Source organism: Platalea leucorodia (assembly GCF_965183815.1).
Source record: "Platalea leucorodia genome assembly, chromosome: 13".
NCBI classification, from domain to species: Eukaryota; Metazoa; Chordata; class Aves; order Pelecaniformes; family Threskiornithidae; genus Platalea; species Platalea leucorodia.
The window spans coordinates 2322074-2341287 of NC_138835.1; the positions used below are offsets into that span (position 1 = coordinate 2322074).

Consider the following 19214-nt stretch of genomic DNA (forward strand, 5'->3'; position numbering starts at 1 on the left):
AAAGTTAGGCATATCTCAAGTGTCTAGAAATACAAATAAACGTTTAGAGGTGTTTTTTCTTGGGCATTATGTACCTAGGGATTTCTAGAAATCTTATTTTGAGTCTGTGTCCTTAGATATTTCAAAGAGGGGAAAAAAAAAAACCCAACCAAAAAACTTTCTTCCATCCAGTTTCTCACAATTGCCATTAAAAATTATACTTCACATGCATTATCTTTAAAGCAGGTGATGTTCAGGTTTGGTGGTGTTTTTTTTCTAAATAACAAAGAAGGTCATTTTACTCCAGCATTGAGACTACCTCAAAAGAAAAACAAATGACATGAAAATTGGAATAAAAATGCACTAGCCCCTTTGTACACACTTCTGTTTGTTGTTTACAAATCTGTGTGGCCTATCATCATTTCTCCACATGCAGCTTAATAACTCCTTTAATCACATGCACTTGTTCATCACAGGAGGAGGAGATCAAATCCACAGCAAGAAAAACATAATAGACCACAACACAGCCAAAGATTTAAAGTGCTCACCATTACTTTAAACTTTCTTCCTACTGCAAAGCTTTGTTTCATCTTTCTTATAAAAATAAAAACATACTAAAAAAAAAAAAGACACAGAAATGCAAACATTCCTGACACCCAAACCCAGCTATACTGAATATTAATACTTACATGTTGCTAGCATGTAAAAGCTTTGCAGGCGAGTTGTGTATTTGTACACGGCCCAAATGGCATGTGCATCGCATGACCCTGTTTTGCAACTGAATTTACTCAATTTAGACAACATTGTTGCCTTCTAAATGCATTGGTGCACCCTGACAATGGGTCTAGACCATGCCTACATTAAAAAGTAATTATTTTATCAAAACATTTGGTGCTCCAGCTGCCCTATCAGCAATTTACTCTGGTCTTTAGACCCCATGTTCTCACTACATGACCGGTTTTAATCTTTCTGAAAGACCAATCCTCCTACCCCCATAAGGGTTTGCAACACACTTGATGCACCCTAGAAGCAGAGCATCCAATTTAGTTTTCCGCAAATGACTGTAGATTAGAATCCATCAAAATTGCTCTGCAAATCCATCTCTATTGTGCATGACAGAAGGGAGTGATCAGGGTGTTTCCTTCAAAACTACACTATTGCTGTGAACTAAAGCACTAATGTGGACGTGACCCTGGTCCAGTTTGAAACTTCTATTTTCTATTTAGCTATTGTTCAATCTGATGAATAGCATTTACTGGCATTCAAATAGGGCTGCAGTATGATCCCATGCACTCATCAAATTCCAAGTAGCAGACTCCAAAGATGCCCTCAGAACTACATAACCCAGCACAGACTGCACTTTATCCTAAGTCTCATGAAACAGGTCATAAAAATCCAAATACACATCATCAGTATTCAGGTCCCCCTCTTACCATTCACAATCCAGCGAGCCAGCTGTCTAGGTAAGCTGTTTAAAAAACCTTGGTGTGCTACCTTGACTTGTATTGCGTTGTGCTCATTTGCATTCACTGTGTGATTTAGTAGATAAGTGCATGTAAAAGAACAGCCGCCACCAAATCAGAGTCTATGTCAACAGATCCGAGCTAACCTCTTCCACTGTAGGGCACCTGCTGGACGTGGGCAGAGGGCATCTGTGGAGTCGGTTATTTTACTCAAGGCACAAGCACTGGGAACATGATTGTCAAGGTCCTATCTTAGGCTGCTGAAGTCCAATGAGGCAAGTGAGCTGAAGGGTGGAAGTACAAACTCTGCCTCTTCTGAGCAGAATATAGGGAAAAAAACACCATTCTGATCCCTCTGCTAGAGGGAGCAACCTTCACTTTTTTTACCTCAACCTCTTTCATACATAAACTAAAGGTAATTATGCACTTAATCACCTCCTCTGGATGTTGTGAAAGTTAGTTAATGTTTAGGAAGCACGACACAAGTACTTAAGTAAGTGTTAAGTATTATCAGATAGCATTATGTTGCTCTCACTTAAATTGTTTTCCTCTTCTTATTTAAGTGCCTTCGATCTACTCCTGTTATTTGACTCCCCATGACTGAACTTTCTTCTGTGTGACTTCAAAAAAAAAAAAAGTTAATTGAACTGCAAGTTCTAGTGTTATTTAAAGATTATCTGCTGTGCCACATATTTAAACAGCAAGTATAGTTGAGTAATTTCATCCTGGAACCAATAATTTTTTTCAACTAAAAATTAGCTTAGTAGGTACTAATCAGCTTGCAAGGCAAATATAATGGGAGAAAATCAATTTAAACTCTCTGTTTGAAGCTTGTGCCAGGTCATTATACAGAAAGACTAATCTGCTAAATAATTAAGGCTCTGTATTTGTGGAGTGAGACGAAAGAAACATTACAAGTGAAAAATAATTCTGTGCTGCCGTTTCCCTCTTTAATCTATAATTAGACTATGTACTTCAAATATAGATGTTAGTCTGACTAAGGTTTAATACAGAGCAAGTGGAATGGGTTTTCTGAAAAAGCACCTGGTCTGTGCCAAGGAAACTAGAAACAGTCATCCCCTTTGGACGTGATCTCTGGTTAAAAGTCAGCCTTGTCTCCGCTGACTGAGCCCAAGGAAAGGATGGTAGAAGCTAGCAGCTTCTGTAACAAAGCACACGCATCCTTATTAAAAACAAATTACTGCAGTAACGGCTCCAAGCCTTGCAGTACGTACTGAAAATCGGAGCATTTGCTGTAAAACATTGTTCACGTTTCATGGCCTATGTAAGGATGTGCTACTTGCCACTTCAGTGTGCGTACTGCATTTCCCAGTTTTGAAAGACATAAATATAGGACCCTATTTTGGATCAAAACGCTCCTCTTGCTACAGATATATTTCCAAATCTGATTGTCCAACATGAGGCAGAGTTTCATCGGTAGACACACAGTAAATATGCTGAAAATCAGGACACTTATGTGTGTTAGCAAACTCATGACAGTTTTCTAAGGGAGAGACAGGAGATATAGCGGGATCGCTTACTTTTCTTGGAGAAGAGTTTCTTTCTCCGTCCGACATGGCTCAGCTTGTATTCATTCTCTTCGCAGTTGCAGTCTTCACCATTCCTGTTGTAATACTTGGGCAAAATATTGGAGGTGCCTTTGCGGTTGCCTGCAGCTGCCAAGTTCGCCATTCCCTTGCACTTGTGTAGCTTGAGCTTTCCACTGGCATCTTCCACACACTGCCATTTCTGGAAGAAAAATTTGGTCATTAAACCTCTGTCCCAACTGTGCTTTGTCTAATGGCCAGCTCCAGTGATCTATCGGAGATTCCTCACTGTAGTAAGCTGGGCCTCATCTATCACCCACTACCAAAACAGATTTTTTGTAATCTTCCATTTTCAGACAGAACAGGAACTCTTTGGAACACTCTTCCATTTGTTTCTTGGGAGGCAGAACAACGGGAATTTCTTAACAAAATCAATACTACAGCTAAAAACAAGGAGGTGACAAGTGACAACTTTCAGAAGCACAACTGTGGCAAAACCCAAGGACGTTCAAGCCATATCCACAGGTTTGAAAAGAATCCTTGCCTACCAGCACGTGCGTTTGCCAGGCTGGCAGGAATCTAGGCCACTATTATGCCATTAAAACAGCACCAGGCTCCAGGCTTGCATGTAATCTCAGCCCCACCCCATACTCTACAAGAAGGGAAAAAGCTTTTTGGAGAAGTCTCCTTCTCTTTCCTAGTTGAAATGCCTGATGGTGGGATGACTTCATGAGAGCTGTGGATTTCTTGACTGTAAAGATCTGGTCTGAGCTGGTTAGCTAGACTGGCTGTAGAGTCAAAGAAGAGGAACAGTCACTTCCAGGTATAATTCACTTCATCCTATGTAAAGAGGTAAGAAAAAGGATTGCCCTGCAGAAATGCCTGTTTCTCTTCACCGACCTTTAAAAGGGTCGGCATGACTGGATCAGCTGTGGAAGTCTCTAGTTAGAGGAGCTTATCTCCATCTTGAGTGTTTCTCTTAATAGCTTTTCCCATTCAACACCCTTGGGCTTGACTAGCAATGGTGAGCTGCGCTGGATGCCTGTGAAGTGAGAATCCCCTCTCTCTTCCACTCAAACCAGACAAAATCTCATCTCTAATCTCCAGTTCCTTCTGTTACTCAAAACCTGAAGGAACTTGCTTATAGCTCCCTTTGGGCTGCCGTCAGAGTTGTGCCAAGGGCAAGGGAGGTTAGCCACCTTCAATCTGGCACGGAAATTTTACCCACTTCCCAGATAAATCACAAAAGGATTTCACCTACTCCTTTATTTACCAACACAGTACCAGCTACAGAGCGAGGCTCTGAGATACAGAAAAAAACCTCACAGTAGCAGTTGCTACTGCTTTAAATAGAGACTCTCGGAAACGCTTCAGCTTTTTGCTGAGTCTTGAGAGGCGTTCCTCTTTTTCCCTATTACAAAATCCTAAGTCTGTGCCTCCAGGACTCACCGGAATATTGAGAATTTTCCAAGTAAAAGAACAGAACGAAAAACAGCAACAGCTCCCAAGTGAGATGACATTTTACAGCAGCCTGCAGCTCTACGAGGGAGATTCAGTCACTTAATTCCCACAGAGAGGTGCGCCCAGGCTTGGGCAACAAAGCCTGCATTTTCCATTGAAATTCGCTCCGTTGTTTGCACGACAGCAAAGTAAGAAACCAGTATCCCTGTGCTTTTATAACAGGGAATTTCACAGGAGTCAGAAGTGAACTGGCCAGTTACAGTGGATTTATCTACGCCCCCGGGAGATCCTCTCATTTAAAACAATCAGAGTTTTACGCTGTGCCCACGTATTTCCTCAGAGGGATGCCAGGTCTCCTGAGCCGTAATTACTTCTTAGGTGCAGAGACTGTGTCCAACCTCCTGTATGATCCAAGCCCTGCACTGATGCGGATAAACCCGGCTTAACTTTCAGCACAAGGAATCAATGAGAGCTACTGCCAATAAGACATTGGAATTAGATATCCTTGCATGACTGTCTTCATCTGTAAAGCAGGACACATTTACCTAGATGGGGTGTAGAACAAAAATAACCTTTGAAGAATAAATTGCTGAGCCTTTTTTATTACTATTTTTTATAAATGCCTGACTTTGATTGATGCACAGACTGAGGTTTGAAGTTATTTTACGTTTAGAAAAAGTAATGGTTTCTTTCACAATGAAAAAAGATATAAAAATGTTTGTTGCTGTTTCCCATTTCAGTTCATCTGAATCTTATTTTTGAAAATATATGAACAAACTGCATTTTCTGCTCAGTAGAGCTCTATGCTGTAGGTGTCTGATACATGAAAAATGAAGATTCAACAGAGGGCAAGTTAAATGCCATGATGAGAACTATTTTAAGTAAGTGCTCTGATGTGTGGCCCAAAAGTATTTTTTCTCTATTTCTTTCATCTCCTGTCAAGAAAGTGATGCTCATTTTTCCCCTCCAGGTGAACTGGAAAAAATCCTTTAATTTTTGGTGCAGTTTACATCTTTCCAAGGCAGCTGTATGCTACAGTGAAAACATCTTAAAGGCTTTGCTGGAAGGGCACACTGTGTGCATTACCAGGCCTGCTGCTGAACGACTGTGGCGCAGAACTACGTAAATGACTTTACAAGCAAACATGGAACACATGTGGGGGAACAAAAAAAAAAAAAAAAGTCTCAAGCTTTTACTTTTTTCCCAAAACAGATACGGGCATGTGTGCAAATGTGTCTGGGATTCAACAACTTGCCCTTGGTCTGCCTGTAAGTACAAAGACAAATCCTCTCGGTCGATGTCATGGCTCTATCAGTTGCCGTCATTTCCACAGGATGCTGTCAAACTTAGGGAAAAAGGGCAGTAATTGCAAGGGAACTGTGAAAACCTCTGCGTGACAGTCAAGAAGCTTTAAACATTGTGAATTCTGGCATTTTAAATTGGTTTCTAGCGCACAGCATACCATCATGCAGAAACCTGTGTCAAACCCTGGAAGCAACTAAAATATTTTATAAGAGGTAATCACTTAAATAATTAAATCCCTCTATGAAGAACTCCAGAGTGCCCCAGAGATACTTTGGCTCACAGGTATAGCTCATAACCATCCAGAAGCAAAACATAATTACATATAAATAGTGGATTAACTCAACCAGTCAAGAAAACAAAGTGCCCTTAGTTCACCACTTGCCCCTAACTTTTCAGATCTGTTCTTCATTAGACCAAAAGATGTATCCCTAATTCAAGTTCTATAGCTCGTAATATCTCACAAGAGCTAAGTCCTGAAAGGGAGGGCAGTTTAACACAAACTAAAAGTCAGTGGAAAACCCAAACTCCCCCACAATCTTCATCCCAGCTCATATCAAAACTCCAAAGGAAGAACCTGTCTTTCCTCCTGCAAAGCCTTGCAGAACAGCTACTCAAGCCATCAAATAAATGGCTTTTGCAATACATCCTGAAGTCCATCAAGCTCACATTGTGCAAAACTCTCCAGACACCTCATTTAATCATTAAAGCTGTTCCAGCTGGAGATTTCCAACCACCTTCAGGCAGGCCAAGTTAGCTGCTGCGGCTGTGCTTTCTGCCACCTACTGTGCCGGGCTTGTTCTAACACTTCTACTCCGTCCTCTACCCTACCTCCCACTGCACAGCACGCGCTACCCAGTTATTTGTGTGCAAAGCAGAAGAGCCTGGGCTTTAGTTTAATAGAGAATCAGGGCTACTGAACAGAAATCTTGTTCAAAGGTACACTGCAAAGGCAAAAAAAAAGACAGTTTGTAACATGTTCTCCCCTCCAGCCCAAACTACCTGCTATATGTATCAACAAGAGTAAATTAGGAGTTCAGCATCTATGAAACAGGAATCCTACCAGCACCAGCCGTAGACTGAACAGATGCCCTGTTTCCCTCCAGGAACACTATTCCCCTTGAACATGCAAATGACCCCTGAGCAGAAAGAGACACGTTGTATTTTTCTGCGAGTCAAAACCCCATTATTTCCTTCACAGCCCCCATCACCATGAAGTAGTTTTTGCATTATTGTGCATCAATGTCTTCTTACCGCTACAGCAATCACAGACGTTAATTCAAAGTCATTACTTGAGGCCCCAATCAGAACTAAATAGCCATGACCTTCCCTGTAGGATTTTTTCCTACAATTCACTCATTTCCCTCAGAGAGTCTCTCTCAATTGACATTGTTTTCTTTGGGGGAAAAGGGCTGATCACACACGCCTTGCTAAGAAAAGATCCCAGTGGAAACACACAGCTTTCAGAGCCGAGCCCTAAATCACCATGCTGTGTCTCATCAGCTCCTCTTTTTGTTAAGGGAAAGAGATTCCATTCCCTTTTACAGAGCAGTGAAAAGTGGAACTGTCTGATCAGTTAGCTGCCAGCAAGGCTCCCTCCCTAACAGTTTCAGGAATACAGGCTCTAGGAATCAAAGTTTCTGCAGGATATTAAAGTCCCCTGTCCCTGCCAGCAACCTGACAACACCACTTCAGCAATATCCACCTTTGATAGTTTATGCGGATGCTTTCTGAACCCCATCCTTGCTGCCACATTGGATGATGAGCTAGAGAGAAACTGCTTTAATGCCTAGAAATATTGGAACTTCCAGTCTAAATTCATTTATGGGTAGTCAGGATACGTTTTTTCTTGTATGAAACAGCACAGTTACAGTTTAGTACAAAACAGTTGAAGTTACACTTTTGTTAGCTCTTCTCCTTTGCTTTGCTCCTTGTGTTATTTTTTATTGGGCTAATGAGGACAAAACAGCAAAATCCAGAGAGAGGCACAAGCCCCTTCTCCACAAGAGGTAGTCCTACTGCTTGTGCTGGCAGCTCGTCCTACTGCTCAGACGCTCCAGGTTTCAGGAACCAGGCAACCTGAATTTCCCGTTGTTCGCCTCACACACATTCCTACTTCTCTCTTCTTGTTGACTGAAAAGAACTGGCTCATGTCTTCTGTATAGTATCTCTTAGACTCATGCAGACAGATTCCTCTCTCCTCAGCTATTTTTTTTGACTGAATATGCCCAGTTCCTTAGCTCTTCCCCACAGGTATTATTTTCTTAATGTTTTAACATTTTTGTTGGGTTTTTTTTGTTGTTGTTGTTATATTCCCTCCCCCCCCATTGGCAAAGGATGAGTCCAGTTTCCTCTGTCTCACAGCATCAGTATATAAGTAGCACTGCCTGGTCTTCATTCCGACTGGGCGTTATTTCATTACCCTGGCTCATGATTTTTGGAGATTCGGACCTCTGGGCTCTCAGCTCAATTTCAGTTGTCAAACTCTGTATCACTCAAACCTTAAAATTCCAAGATGGATGAACAATTTATTGACAGAAAATCTGGAGGGCTTTTTAATGCCCCAAGCTCTAGCTGAAGCGAGGCAGGTGGGGCAATCAACTAACACGTAAATGAAAAGTCAGGTATTCAGCTAAATTTAAGATTACAATTATGTAATTCATTTATTATTAATATAATAATTGGATTGTGGTATCAAATGGTCCCAGCTGCTGTGTTAGGTACTACAGAAGCTAAGGAGTGAGTGCAGCCTAAGCAGAAATTACATCGGTGGTGGAGGAAAAAACCAGGCGCACCGAAAGGGGAATTGATCCGTCGGAGGTCCCACGCGGAGCCCGTGACAGTTCTGCGCCTGAAGCCAGTCTCCTCGCCTCCAGCTCACTCTCTTTTGAACTAACCCACACTGCTACTCCTGTCGGGGTATTTGAAAAATTTGGTGGTTTTATTAAATGTTGGTATTGATTTTGGCAAGCTACTTGCAACATCCACTACTGTAATGACAAGGAGTTTAAAAATCTCAGATAACGAGATGCAAATTTCTTTGTTTTGTGAAGCAACAACAAGCAAAAAAACACATAAGTAAAAGAGCCTCTGGAAATCATTATAGGCTATTTCTGGCTAAAGGAGGAAAACAGTTTTGTTAATTATAATTCCTGATAAGGAATACAATCCTTGAATAACAGCCCCTAATAAATCATCACTGTTGTAATTTTCATGGTTTGTTGCCTCCTAATGTTATCAGTTTGAGGGCTGATAAAATTTTTAATGTATTAAGTTATCAGCAAGTCATTTCTTGTTGCAATCACAGATTAAGAACCGGATCCTGAAAGTTGCTGAGCACGTGCAACTCGCACTGGAATTCAGGAACTCCAAAGATCCACCTAAGGAGCTATTAAAATTATCTGGATTCTAGCTGGCTTGATATGCTTCACTTATCAACAGAACCTAAATTCTTTAGTAACCTCAGGATATCTCTGCTAGGTACAAAAGAACCGGACAACCACAAAAGATACACAGATCAAAAACCGTCTTCCCAGTTTTTAAAGAAATTCCTTATAAAACCTGATTTAGTTTCCTAGGTCTGGCTAACGTTAGTTCAAGCTACAGTGCCCTCAGGAACAGGAGAAAACGTAAGTCATTTTTTCTACTGCTCCACCCTTGGCACTAGGCAATGGCTAACGATGATTATGGTGGCAGGAATATGATCTAGATGGACCACTTACGAATTGCCGTAGGAAAGCACACGTTGATCAGAATAGTTTTCATCACTGCAATGCCCCGCGATGTCAGAGAACTGGGGGGACCAGTCGAGTAAGTGACATACTTTTACTTATGCTATCTGCATGCCAGTTACAAAAGAGAATATCCCTTCATGCTCCTGGTGCAGCACAAAGCAATCAGAGGGAAGACTGTGTATCAAAGCTCTCATTTGCAGAACATCTGAAGGAAACAAAGCGCAAATTTTTGCATTTTGAATGTTCTCCTGGTGAAAACTGTCAAATAAAATAATATTTTTTAATGCTACGTAAAGGTAAATTCTACTTTTATCAGATTTGCACATAAATAGACCTTTGAAAATAAAAAGGATTTGAAAAGGAAATAATGTGAATTCAGACAGCTATTTTTCTTCACAAGTTAGCAATAGCATTGTACTATGCCAGGTCCTGCTAAAGACAAGATTAATACTTTTTTAATTTTTTTTTTTTTACATGTACAGCACAGATTCCCTCTAGCAATCAGCAGTGCTGCAGGTACTGCCTGTTTAACAAATGTGCACACAGTTGGCAAGTGACTTAGAGGGAGATTTTGTGCAGCTGTTGTTATGATACTGTGGAGTTGCGGGGAATACTCCACAGAGCAATGCTGATATCATAATTGGCTTCCACAAAAGCACATTAATGCAGGCCGCCAGATAAAAGTGGGTCAGCTTCCACTTACCAGCCAGTTTAGAATGAAAGGCCGAACTACACTGAAGAGAAAAAAAAATTGCGTGGAAGCCATTAGGTAGTAGGATAAATGTTTTTTATTTCATGTGGGAAGAAAGAGCTCATCTCTTAAATCCTTGAATATAAATGCTGAGCTGCTCTTTCATCTGGGCCTACAGTCACCCTTTGTTGGATGCAAATAACTAACACAGACCAAACCCTACTAACTGGAAAAGAAAACATGGCAACACACAGATTCCCATTGCGCTCGGAAGAATTTACATATATTAGTGTTGCCAAAAAAATCCCACATAATGGACTCTGAAACAAGGTTTTAAACAGCGTGAATAGCCTCATCTCCATGATCCTGGTGCTCTCTTATCAAAACGATTATAGGTCAAGGAGGGTGACAGAGATTTGCCAAGGAAGAGCATTTTGTGGTGCTAGAACTGTATTCACAAACTTGCACGCTCACAAAGCAGAATTTCAAATTCTCCATCTCACATTCAAAGCTTTCTTTACCTCTCCTTTACTCTAAGCTCTGTCCTTGTCTCTTCTCATTCACCCCCCTTCTGAGTCTTTGTCCTCCATTTGTGCTTCTCGTCTCCTGCTCACACTTCAGATTCCCTGGCGCTGCTCAGACTTCTCTGTGCATGGAACAGCAGGTCCCCGAAACTTAAGTGAAAAGAAAGAGTCCCAATGACTTTTAGCAAGCTTTTACCTAATTCTGACCCGGACTTCTCTTCATCTTTGCATCAACATGTGAAAATTCACCTTTTGCACTGAACACTCCAGAAACCGTTAACTGCACAATAACAAAGTGTCCTGCAGCATCAGGAGACATCTGCTAAACAACCATGGTATCTGTATACCATAAACTCCCCCAAGGCAGTGGGATGTTACTCATTTGGGCTCATTCTACTTACTGTGCAGAGCTGTGAACAGCACCAGCAAACAGACAACACCCATTTGTCATTTGAGAAGTTAGTCTTGCGTCACTCTGAGAAGACTTTTGGGTGCACCCATATTTAGACACAATTTATCCTCAAATAAGCACATTCATCTCCCACTAGTCCTGCTGTCTAGACAGACTACTAGGACACATTCTCTAGAGCAGGGGTTAGATGGATTGAGACTCCCCTGAGAGCCCTTCCCAGACTCTAATTGACTTGATTGTTAGGCAATTTTTCCTGATGTCCAACTTAAATTTCTTTTTTGCTCAATTTCATCCTATCACTTCCAATTACGTCTGACTGAACTGCTCAAAACAATTCTCCTCTCTGTCTCCTGACAATAAGGATGCAGCACATGCATCTCTTATTAGCACACCTTCACTTCAGAATTTATTGGCAATTCCGAGTACGGAGTTGACATTTTATGCCCACTTCTTACAGATGTCGAAGGTATTTTATTATCCACAGAAGAAAACCTAAGCCTGTGAATGTGCGTAGACAATACAGGGCCTTCCCCTTTTCTTCCATAACTGAGACATGTGGTAATTACAATAAGAAAGCCTGAACGTAGCTAAGTTACCTTATGCAAAGAGACAGCTTCAGTGACAACATGGGCTTGGAAAGTCTCTTTTCCCCTCTGTTCTTACAATAATGTTCAAAATAATTGCGAAGATGAAGACAAAAGGAAGAAGTTGAAACACCTCTCAAAGGGAAAATACTGATGGAAAAAGAAAAGCTGTATTTCCCCGAACCACTTACTGGATGATGTTGTAGCAGAAACAATGACTTTTCCCCCAGTTTCTGAAAGAACATTGCAAATTCAAAAAACAATGGCTTGCTCCCACCCATCTACAATTTCAGCTCAAGACATCTGATGACAATAAACTACTGCAGTTCAGTATTTTTAGGAAGAACAGGACATTATAATCTCTCTGTATACTAAATCTGGCAAAGAAGCCTCAGGAAGAAAAGAGCATCTGGAAAATGCATATACATATAAATTGGATCCAAACACCTAAGGAACAATGGACAATTTCACAGGTGCACTGAACTACATGATCGGTAGAGCCAGAAGCAGGGAGCCTGGCCTCCGACAGTAGAAAATGACCTTCTGTAGCCTGAGTAGCCCATTACTGACTACGGCCTTGGTAAGACATTCGAGTCATGTCCGCAAGAACGGTTGTATTCCACAGACCGACCTATCCTGACAGCCCTCTGAGCTGCCAGGACACGAGGTAACGCCAGTCCGGTAACAACCGCAGCAGCATGTGGACCCATCTGCCTTCACCCTTTGGCCGCGTGTCCAGGAGCAGAATGCGTTACAGTCCTTGGACGAGGGTGCTCTGACCGGTACCTGGATGAGAAAGCAACGGCACAGAGTCCATTTTGCCGTGTTTCCACAGGATGAGAAATCTCTCCAGGAGTGGAGCTGCTGGGACAGCTTTGGTACGCCTTCGCACTGCTCCGGGAAATTTGCAAAACCTTCTCCTGCGCCAAGACCACGTATTGATACTACTCTGAATTTTTTTTCCTGAATTTCTTCTACATACCTCGGATCGAAAGTGAACATATTTTCCTATCTGCCCAGAACAGCTATGTAACAACAAGAGAAACGACGCACGATCAATGAGCTCTGTGCCCATTATACGCACAGACTGCCTGCAGTTGTAATTGCATGTGTGTTTTCACAGTATATTTTTGTTAAGAGGAGGGATATACTGAGTTCACAGAATGTTACTTTCCCATTATTATATGTAATTCCAAATAACAACAACAAAATGAGTTAAATTAGGAATTGAAAGCAAAGGGAGCTGTATGTATTTGGAGGAGGGCCATCTAGGTTCACTGTAGCTTGTCATCGCTAATATTCATACCCCAAGCCACATTCTATTTGGGGAATAAAATGTTAAAACAGGCTAGGCAGTTCTCTTAACAGTAGTCAGGAATCAATACAGAGGCACTTGAATCAGCAATTTCCTGACTGACAGTCAGTCTCATAAATGCTGTAATACGGTTTTGAGCAAAGGCCACAGAATGAGCCATTTGATTTATAAGCTGGCATTGCTGACAAGGTGAAGGACGTTGTCACAGTTAAGGTGTTAAGCTTAGCCCAACTACAACCGCTTGCTTTCAGTCAGGGGTACAATGCCCTACCTGGCCAAGCTGTTCACAAGCCGTTTGATACTCAGCTCGCTGACAGAGGTCTTTCACACGCTGGTATTTGGGTAGAAAGTTTTCTTCTTGGGCATCTACCTTCTCATTCTCCCTCTTATGCAGCAGTTTACTGGAAAAGAAAAAAAAAACACATTTATTTTTGCTTAATATTGATTCCAAGATATACATGCAGTTTGCTGAAAAGGTTCAGAGGAGCGGGTTATCTGCCAAGTCCATAGCATCACTGGTGGCCAGAACTTAACAGTCCAGTAGAAACGAGCACTTGGCAATCATCTCCGATAACACACAAGTTATTCATACCATGCTCTCAGGGAGCGTACAAAAACATACAAAACCAAGACAGTGTGTTGCATGTCTGACTGGCAGGCAGTAACTACAGCCGATACAAAGAGACCACATCCTCCTCGCTCGACAGGGCTGCACTTTGCAAACCCTTCCCGCCCCGTGTTACGCATTAAGGCAGAGGCAGAGAGGGAATGGCCAGCAGATGAGCTCGCAGAGAGGAAAGGTTACTCCTACTCCCGTGATAAAAGCAGGAGGGTCGGGGTGGTGGCGGGGGGAGGGCAGCAGCTGAAAGAAAAATGGGATGCCTTTCCATCTCTCAAGCCAAGTAGGACTCCCCTTCCCCCACCCCAACAGCACGCCTGTGCAGGCGGTAGGCAAAGGCCACACATTCCCTCCCAGCAGACAATCGCTGCCATTAGGCATACTGCAGCCGCGGCCCTGCTGGCACAGCTAAATGGCTTTAGGTCTGGGCTAGAGTGCTGCTTTGGCTTGCGCTATTCAGTATCCTTCTATTTAAAAAGACTGGGCTTTGTGATTAACGCTTTCCTTACCCTCTTTCCACTAGGAACGAGTCTCTCCACACCTTCATCTTTTTCTTTAAATGGAACCTAGGAGGAAACGAGGAGAGGAAGAAGCAATTCCCACAAAACCAGTCATCAAGTCACATCCTGGTTTTCTCTCCCACCCCCAATTCAGATGAGAAACATTAAATATGACTGCACAAGGGGACATCCAGCTTTACGGAGCAGGCGCAAATGCCTCTCCAGCGCAAATCAGGAACAAACATAGGACAGGTTTGTTCTCACAGGGACAAAATCCACAGCAGATTCACACAGTACAACTGTTTAAGGCACAGGGGATTAACTGAATTGTCCTTGATCACAAAGGATCGCAAATTAAATCAGGATTTCCTGACTCCAGTTTGCACTCTTAACCTGCACACTGCCCCCCAAGTATCCTATTCTAAAGCCGCTGCTCCTTTCCCCCTCTCCCTCCACCCAACTACTTGTAAAGCAAATCTCCTTCTTCCCTTTTTCTGCTGATTTTCTCTAGCAAGCATCCAGTCTAATTCTCCTCCTCAGTCTTTTTCCAATGAAAGTATTGATGGAAGGTCTCAAATAATAACCGTGCAATTCTGAGGGCTAGCTTGTCTTTATATTACAGTCTGATACACAACCAACCCTTTCAACTCCATTATTCTAAAATTTATTCAATATGAAATGCTTTGCTACAAACGATGCCTCAGAGACATTTCAAATCTATAACTCGTATAGCTAAAGACCTTCATGTGTAGCCCTCTCACCGCCACACAGATTACATCTAGCGTACCCAGATGCCATACGCGCCATACAGGTAGTATATAAACCTGACAAAATGAAAATAAATAACTGAAGTCAGTCACATGTTGCCAAACAGGTCTTTAGATTTTCCAGTGAATGATGTACTCATATGGATGGTAATTTTATTATATTTTCCTTTCAATTTGCTGCATGTTGCTGAATGCTTGCTCAGTCTCCTGTACAAACGCACGCATGTTTACACGCACATTTCCACTGCTTACCTATTCACTGGTCTCTCAGAATCCAGAAGCTTTAGAATGGATTTACCATCCATATCAGATGGAATATCCAATCCAGCAATATCTAGAATTGTAGGTGCGAGATCAATATTCAACACAATGTGAGGATTCCTGAAAAAACACATATGAGAACCCGGTTTAAAGTCTACGCAATGGTACCAAGCAACGCCAGCTCTCCCACAGACACCGGGGATCTGAAAAGGCTTATTTTGTGACATCTGCAAAGAAGAAGAGAGGATGCAATCCAATTCCTTTCCATGAAGGGAATTAAAATGTAAAATATAGGTAAGTTGCAAGAGGGACTAATACGAAGATTTAAAACTTTAGCACAGAGCATTTTTGAGAAAACAAAGTAGTTCATGAAGCAAAATTAGTTAATTATTGCAAAAGAGGGTTCAAAAGTCTTTCAAAACATGAGAAAGCATTGGAAGAACTCCTTGGGTGTCCTATAGAATCAAAGTGTCTGCCAAATATGCTGATGACTTTATTAAAAAGTAGATTTGGCAGGAAGCACATGCTTTATCTGTTTCAAAATATGGTATAGAAATAAGTATCTCAGCTCATATCACAGCAAGCATGTTCTGAAGGGAACAGGAGAAGAAGTATTTTGCTAGACGCTACACGAAATAACTAAACGTTGCTGTTAATGTAGAGTGTGAGACAGAACAAGGAAAGGGATCAGGAAAGGAAAAGCAGAGAGGAAACAGTTATGGAGAAAAAAAAAAAAGAGAAAATAAAAGCACAGCTTTAATTGAAATAATATCAGTCTTCCCAAGTGCAGAGTTATCCATTCTGCAAACACTTCCAAAGAGCCATGCCCTGTTCGCAGAGCAGAGGCATCGCTCCTCAGCCACCGCAGTTCACAGGACGATATTTGAACTGAAGTTGACTGCAAATTTGGTTAAAACACTGGCATCGACTCCCGAGGAGCGCAGAGAGCTCCTGTCCCCACAGCCCTTGAACTGCCACAGCTAAATACGAGTGAGTTCACGGATCAGAGCACCCAGGTGGCATTCAGCAGCTAAATGAATGCCCAAATTTCTGATCATGTGCCTTGATTTTACTACGGGTCTGGTTTTGAAGAAGTGTTTTCAGTTTATGTTGAACCTCACAAACTTATTTCAAGTACGTCCATGACAGCGTTGTGTAATTACTCACAATATTACATAAATACATACTGTTTAGCAGCTGTGTACTATTTCTTTTCTTTATTTCTTTAAAAAAATACCAAGGCAGGCACTCAGTTTCTTAAAAGGGGGGAAAAAAAGGAAGCGAGCACACTGCTAGGCAGTCTTCTACAGCACCGAACGTAAGGACTGGCCCTGCTATGGTGTGCAGGCACAAAGGAAGGACGGGACCAGATGGGCTGCTGTACACGTCAGTGCAGAATTCCAGCTCGAAATACAGGACAGAAGCAAGCTGCTAAACTCACACTCATTAATGAGACACCATTTTAAAATTACTACATTTTTGAGCGAGCGAGCAAACAGGCACTGACAAGAGCATGCATGATGAATTGATGTACCTAATTTGATTTTAATTACTAATAATTGTGGTGTAGCATATCTGGTAATAGAAATGAGAGCTTAGTAATGACTTGCTACAGTGACTACTATTAAATCTTCGTTTGTATCAAAAGGGAGTCATGACAATTACTCTGCAGGAAAAACATAAGGTTCACGCAAAACATGGATGATTGAAGTTCTACCATTTAAAGAAAATCAGGCTGAAAGGGAGGATCGATTTATCATCTGATATATTCCCCCTGCAAGATATTTTATCCTGTTCCTCCTATTTGCTGTACTGCGATGGGCTCTGTTCTGTTAGCCTCTGTCAGCCTGACTCCTCTGAGTCTAACAGAAATATTTTTTCATCTTCAGAAGCCACTGCAAAATAAAACTCAGGGGGAAGGTTTCACAGCTTCTACGTATGTCTGGGTGTCAAGACCCTTGAACTGGAGCAGACATGAGGTGGCTGGTCTCTAGCATTGCATGTTGCAGAAAACCTAGCTCAGTCCACGCGGGCCATATTAGCATTGCCTCTCCAGTAAGACCAAAAGCTGTAGCCTAAGTGAAAGAGAGCTTGTTCTTAGAGGGCCAATCCAGCTCACTTGAAATTCTGTGCTGCTGCAGACAAACTTCTTTCAGTGCTGAGGCAATACGCTTAATTCCACCTGAGGAATCCCTCCCCTGCTCTTCAGAGAAGTAATATTGTTTATTTCACGTGCATAACTGTTGTAAATAAATTAGACACACAGGGCAATATCTACAGAATTGAACATTTTTGTGCCTACTGATAACGTTAATCAGTGAATTTAACCAGCAAATGAATGAGACTTTTTTTATAACTATTTGCTACTGTATTACACACTAGATCTGTTCCTCTGTGGTAAACAAAAAAATTGTGTGTGGAAGACTTTGTGTGTGTTAATTATGCTAAAACATGCACTCTGATATAAATAAAAGGCAGCAAATTATGGCACTCTGTCCAAAATCATTACTTAAGTGCAAATATTTGCTATTGAAATAATTGCTTAGAAAGTGTATTTACATAATTTCTTAGCTGATCAAAGCTACCATTTTAATTAACAGTCATATTCTGCATGCTTGCGTGCATCCGACAAACAGCCCTCACCCTGTAATCTCAAAGGATGAACCAAAAAGAATCTTTGTGGATGAGAACACATGAACTATTATGTACATTCTTCTCCATAAACTGAAACAAGCGACTCCACTAAGTGATTTCATGTCCAGCAATAATTATCTACTGTGGCAGTGAACATTATACAATAGATTTTTTACCTTGAAAATGTGATAGTTATGTGTATTATTTGCGCTCCTCAAAAGGAGGCAAAGAAGTGTTTCCTAGATTGGACACATTTCAAAGTGGCTTTTTCAACTACGTCCACAAAAGCGCAGCGGCTTGCGCTGCACACCTACGCAAGCAAAAAGGCAATGGCATGAACCCTTGACCATGTTATACCAGTACGTGCTAGCAGTTCTGCTGTCTGTGTAGCCGTATTTTTCTGCCAAAGACGAGCAGTCAGTCAGTCAGGATGAGAGAACTTTGTGCCTCCATTCGGATGCCAGGTCAATATGACCAGAGATGCGAACATAAAGGATTTTTGTGGTCACTACATACATACACACACACACACACAATAGCCAAGAGCTTACAAGGATCCAGCCTCCACATTCGGACCTCGGACATAGAAAGGCACTCTGATATCAAACTCATACGGCATGGACTTTCCTTTCACCAGCCCGAACTGCCCAATATGATACCCATGGTCTGCTGTGTATATTATATACGTATTGTCCAGTTCACCTGTTTCAACCAACGTATTGTAAATCTGAAAAAAAGCAAAACAAAATATGAAATTCATTCCATAGTAATGTAGTAGTACTCCATGCAGAATATCAGATATAATTTTCTGTCTATGTGTAATATACAAATAAAGAACAACAGTTTTATTATGCCACTGAGTTATCACAACGAACTATTCTGAATAATCCATAATCACGTAATAATTTTAGTAACTGAGTATTGTGGCTATTCCAAGGCAAACTTCTGTTTTCTGTTTTAAGGTAAACACATTAGTATACCATATTTTCAAAAGTGTTTGGGTTCAGTATTTTGCATGAGAACTGTCAAGATAGTACTAAATACATACGGTAACAGAGAGAAAAGTTTCAAGGTGATAAGCATTTTTGAAATTTTCTCTCCACCTTTATCTTTTTCCTGCAGCAAACAATTTTAATAAAACGACAGCATTTTGAATCTCACACTTACTTAAGCAACATTCAATGATCTTGCCTTCAGACAAATGAGTCCCCATTATGCAGAATATTTGCAAAATCTCTTCCAGATAAATATCACTCAGTCATACTCTCTCACTAGCTGGAGAACTAACATAGGGAATTAAGAGGAGCTTTAACTCTGTTTGTGGGTGCTTCTACGGATTTCCATGAGAATCTTTACGCAAAATGTACCAACTTGAGCACTACAGATCAATTTTTATGTGACATTTTCACTTGCAAATGTAG

General features: G+C 41.3%; 1 protein-coding gene across 1 annotated transcript in view; it reads right to left on the minus strand.

Moving 5' to 3' along the window:
• The window catches only part of SULF2 (sulfatase 2), a 65107-nt gene that overhangs the window by 14460 nt on the left and 31433 nt on the right, over positions 1-19214 (minus strand). Inside the window, exons 7-11 of the mRNA XM_082326121.1 lie at positions 18345-18520; positions 15151-15279; positions 14141-14197; positions 13284-13413; positions 2984-3191 (exon numbers count right to left, since the gene is read on the minus strand). Coding sequence (XP_082182247.1) covers positions 2984-3191; positions 13284-13413; positions 14141-14197; positions 15151-15279; positions 18345-18520 — 700 coding nt within the window. The remainder of the gene's footprint in view (positions 1-2983; positions 3192-13283; positions 13414-14140; positions 14198-15150; positions 15280-18344; positions 18521-19214) is intronic.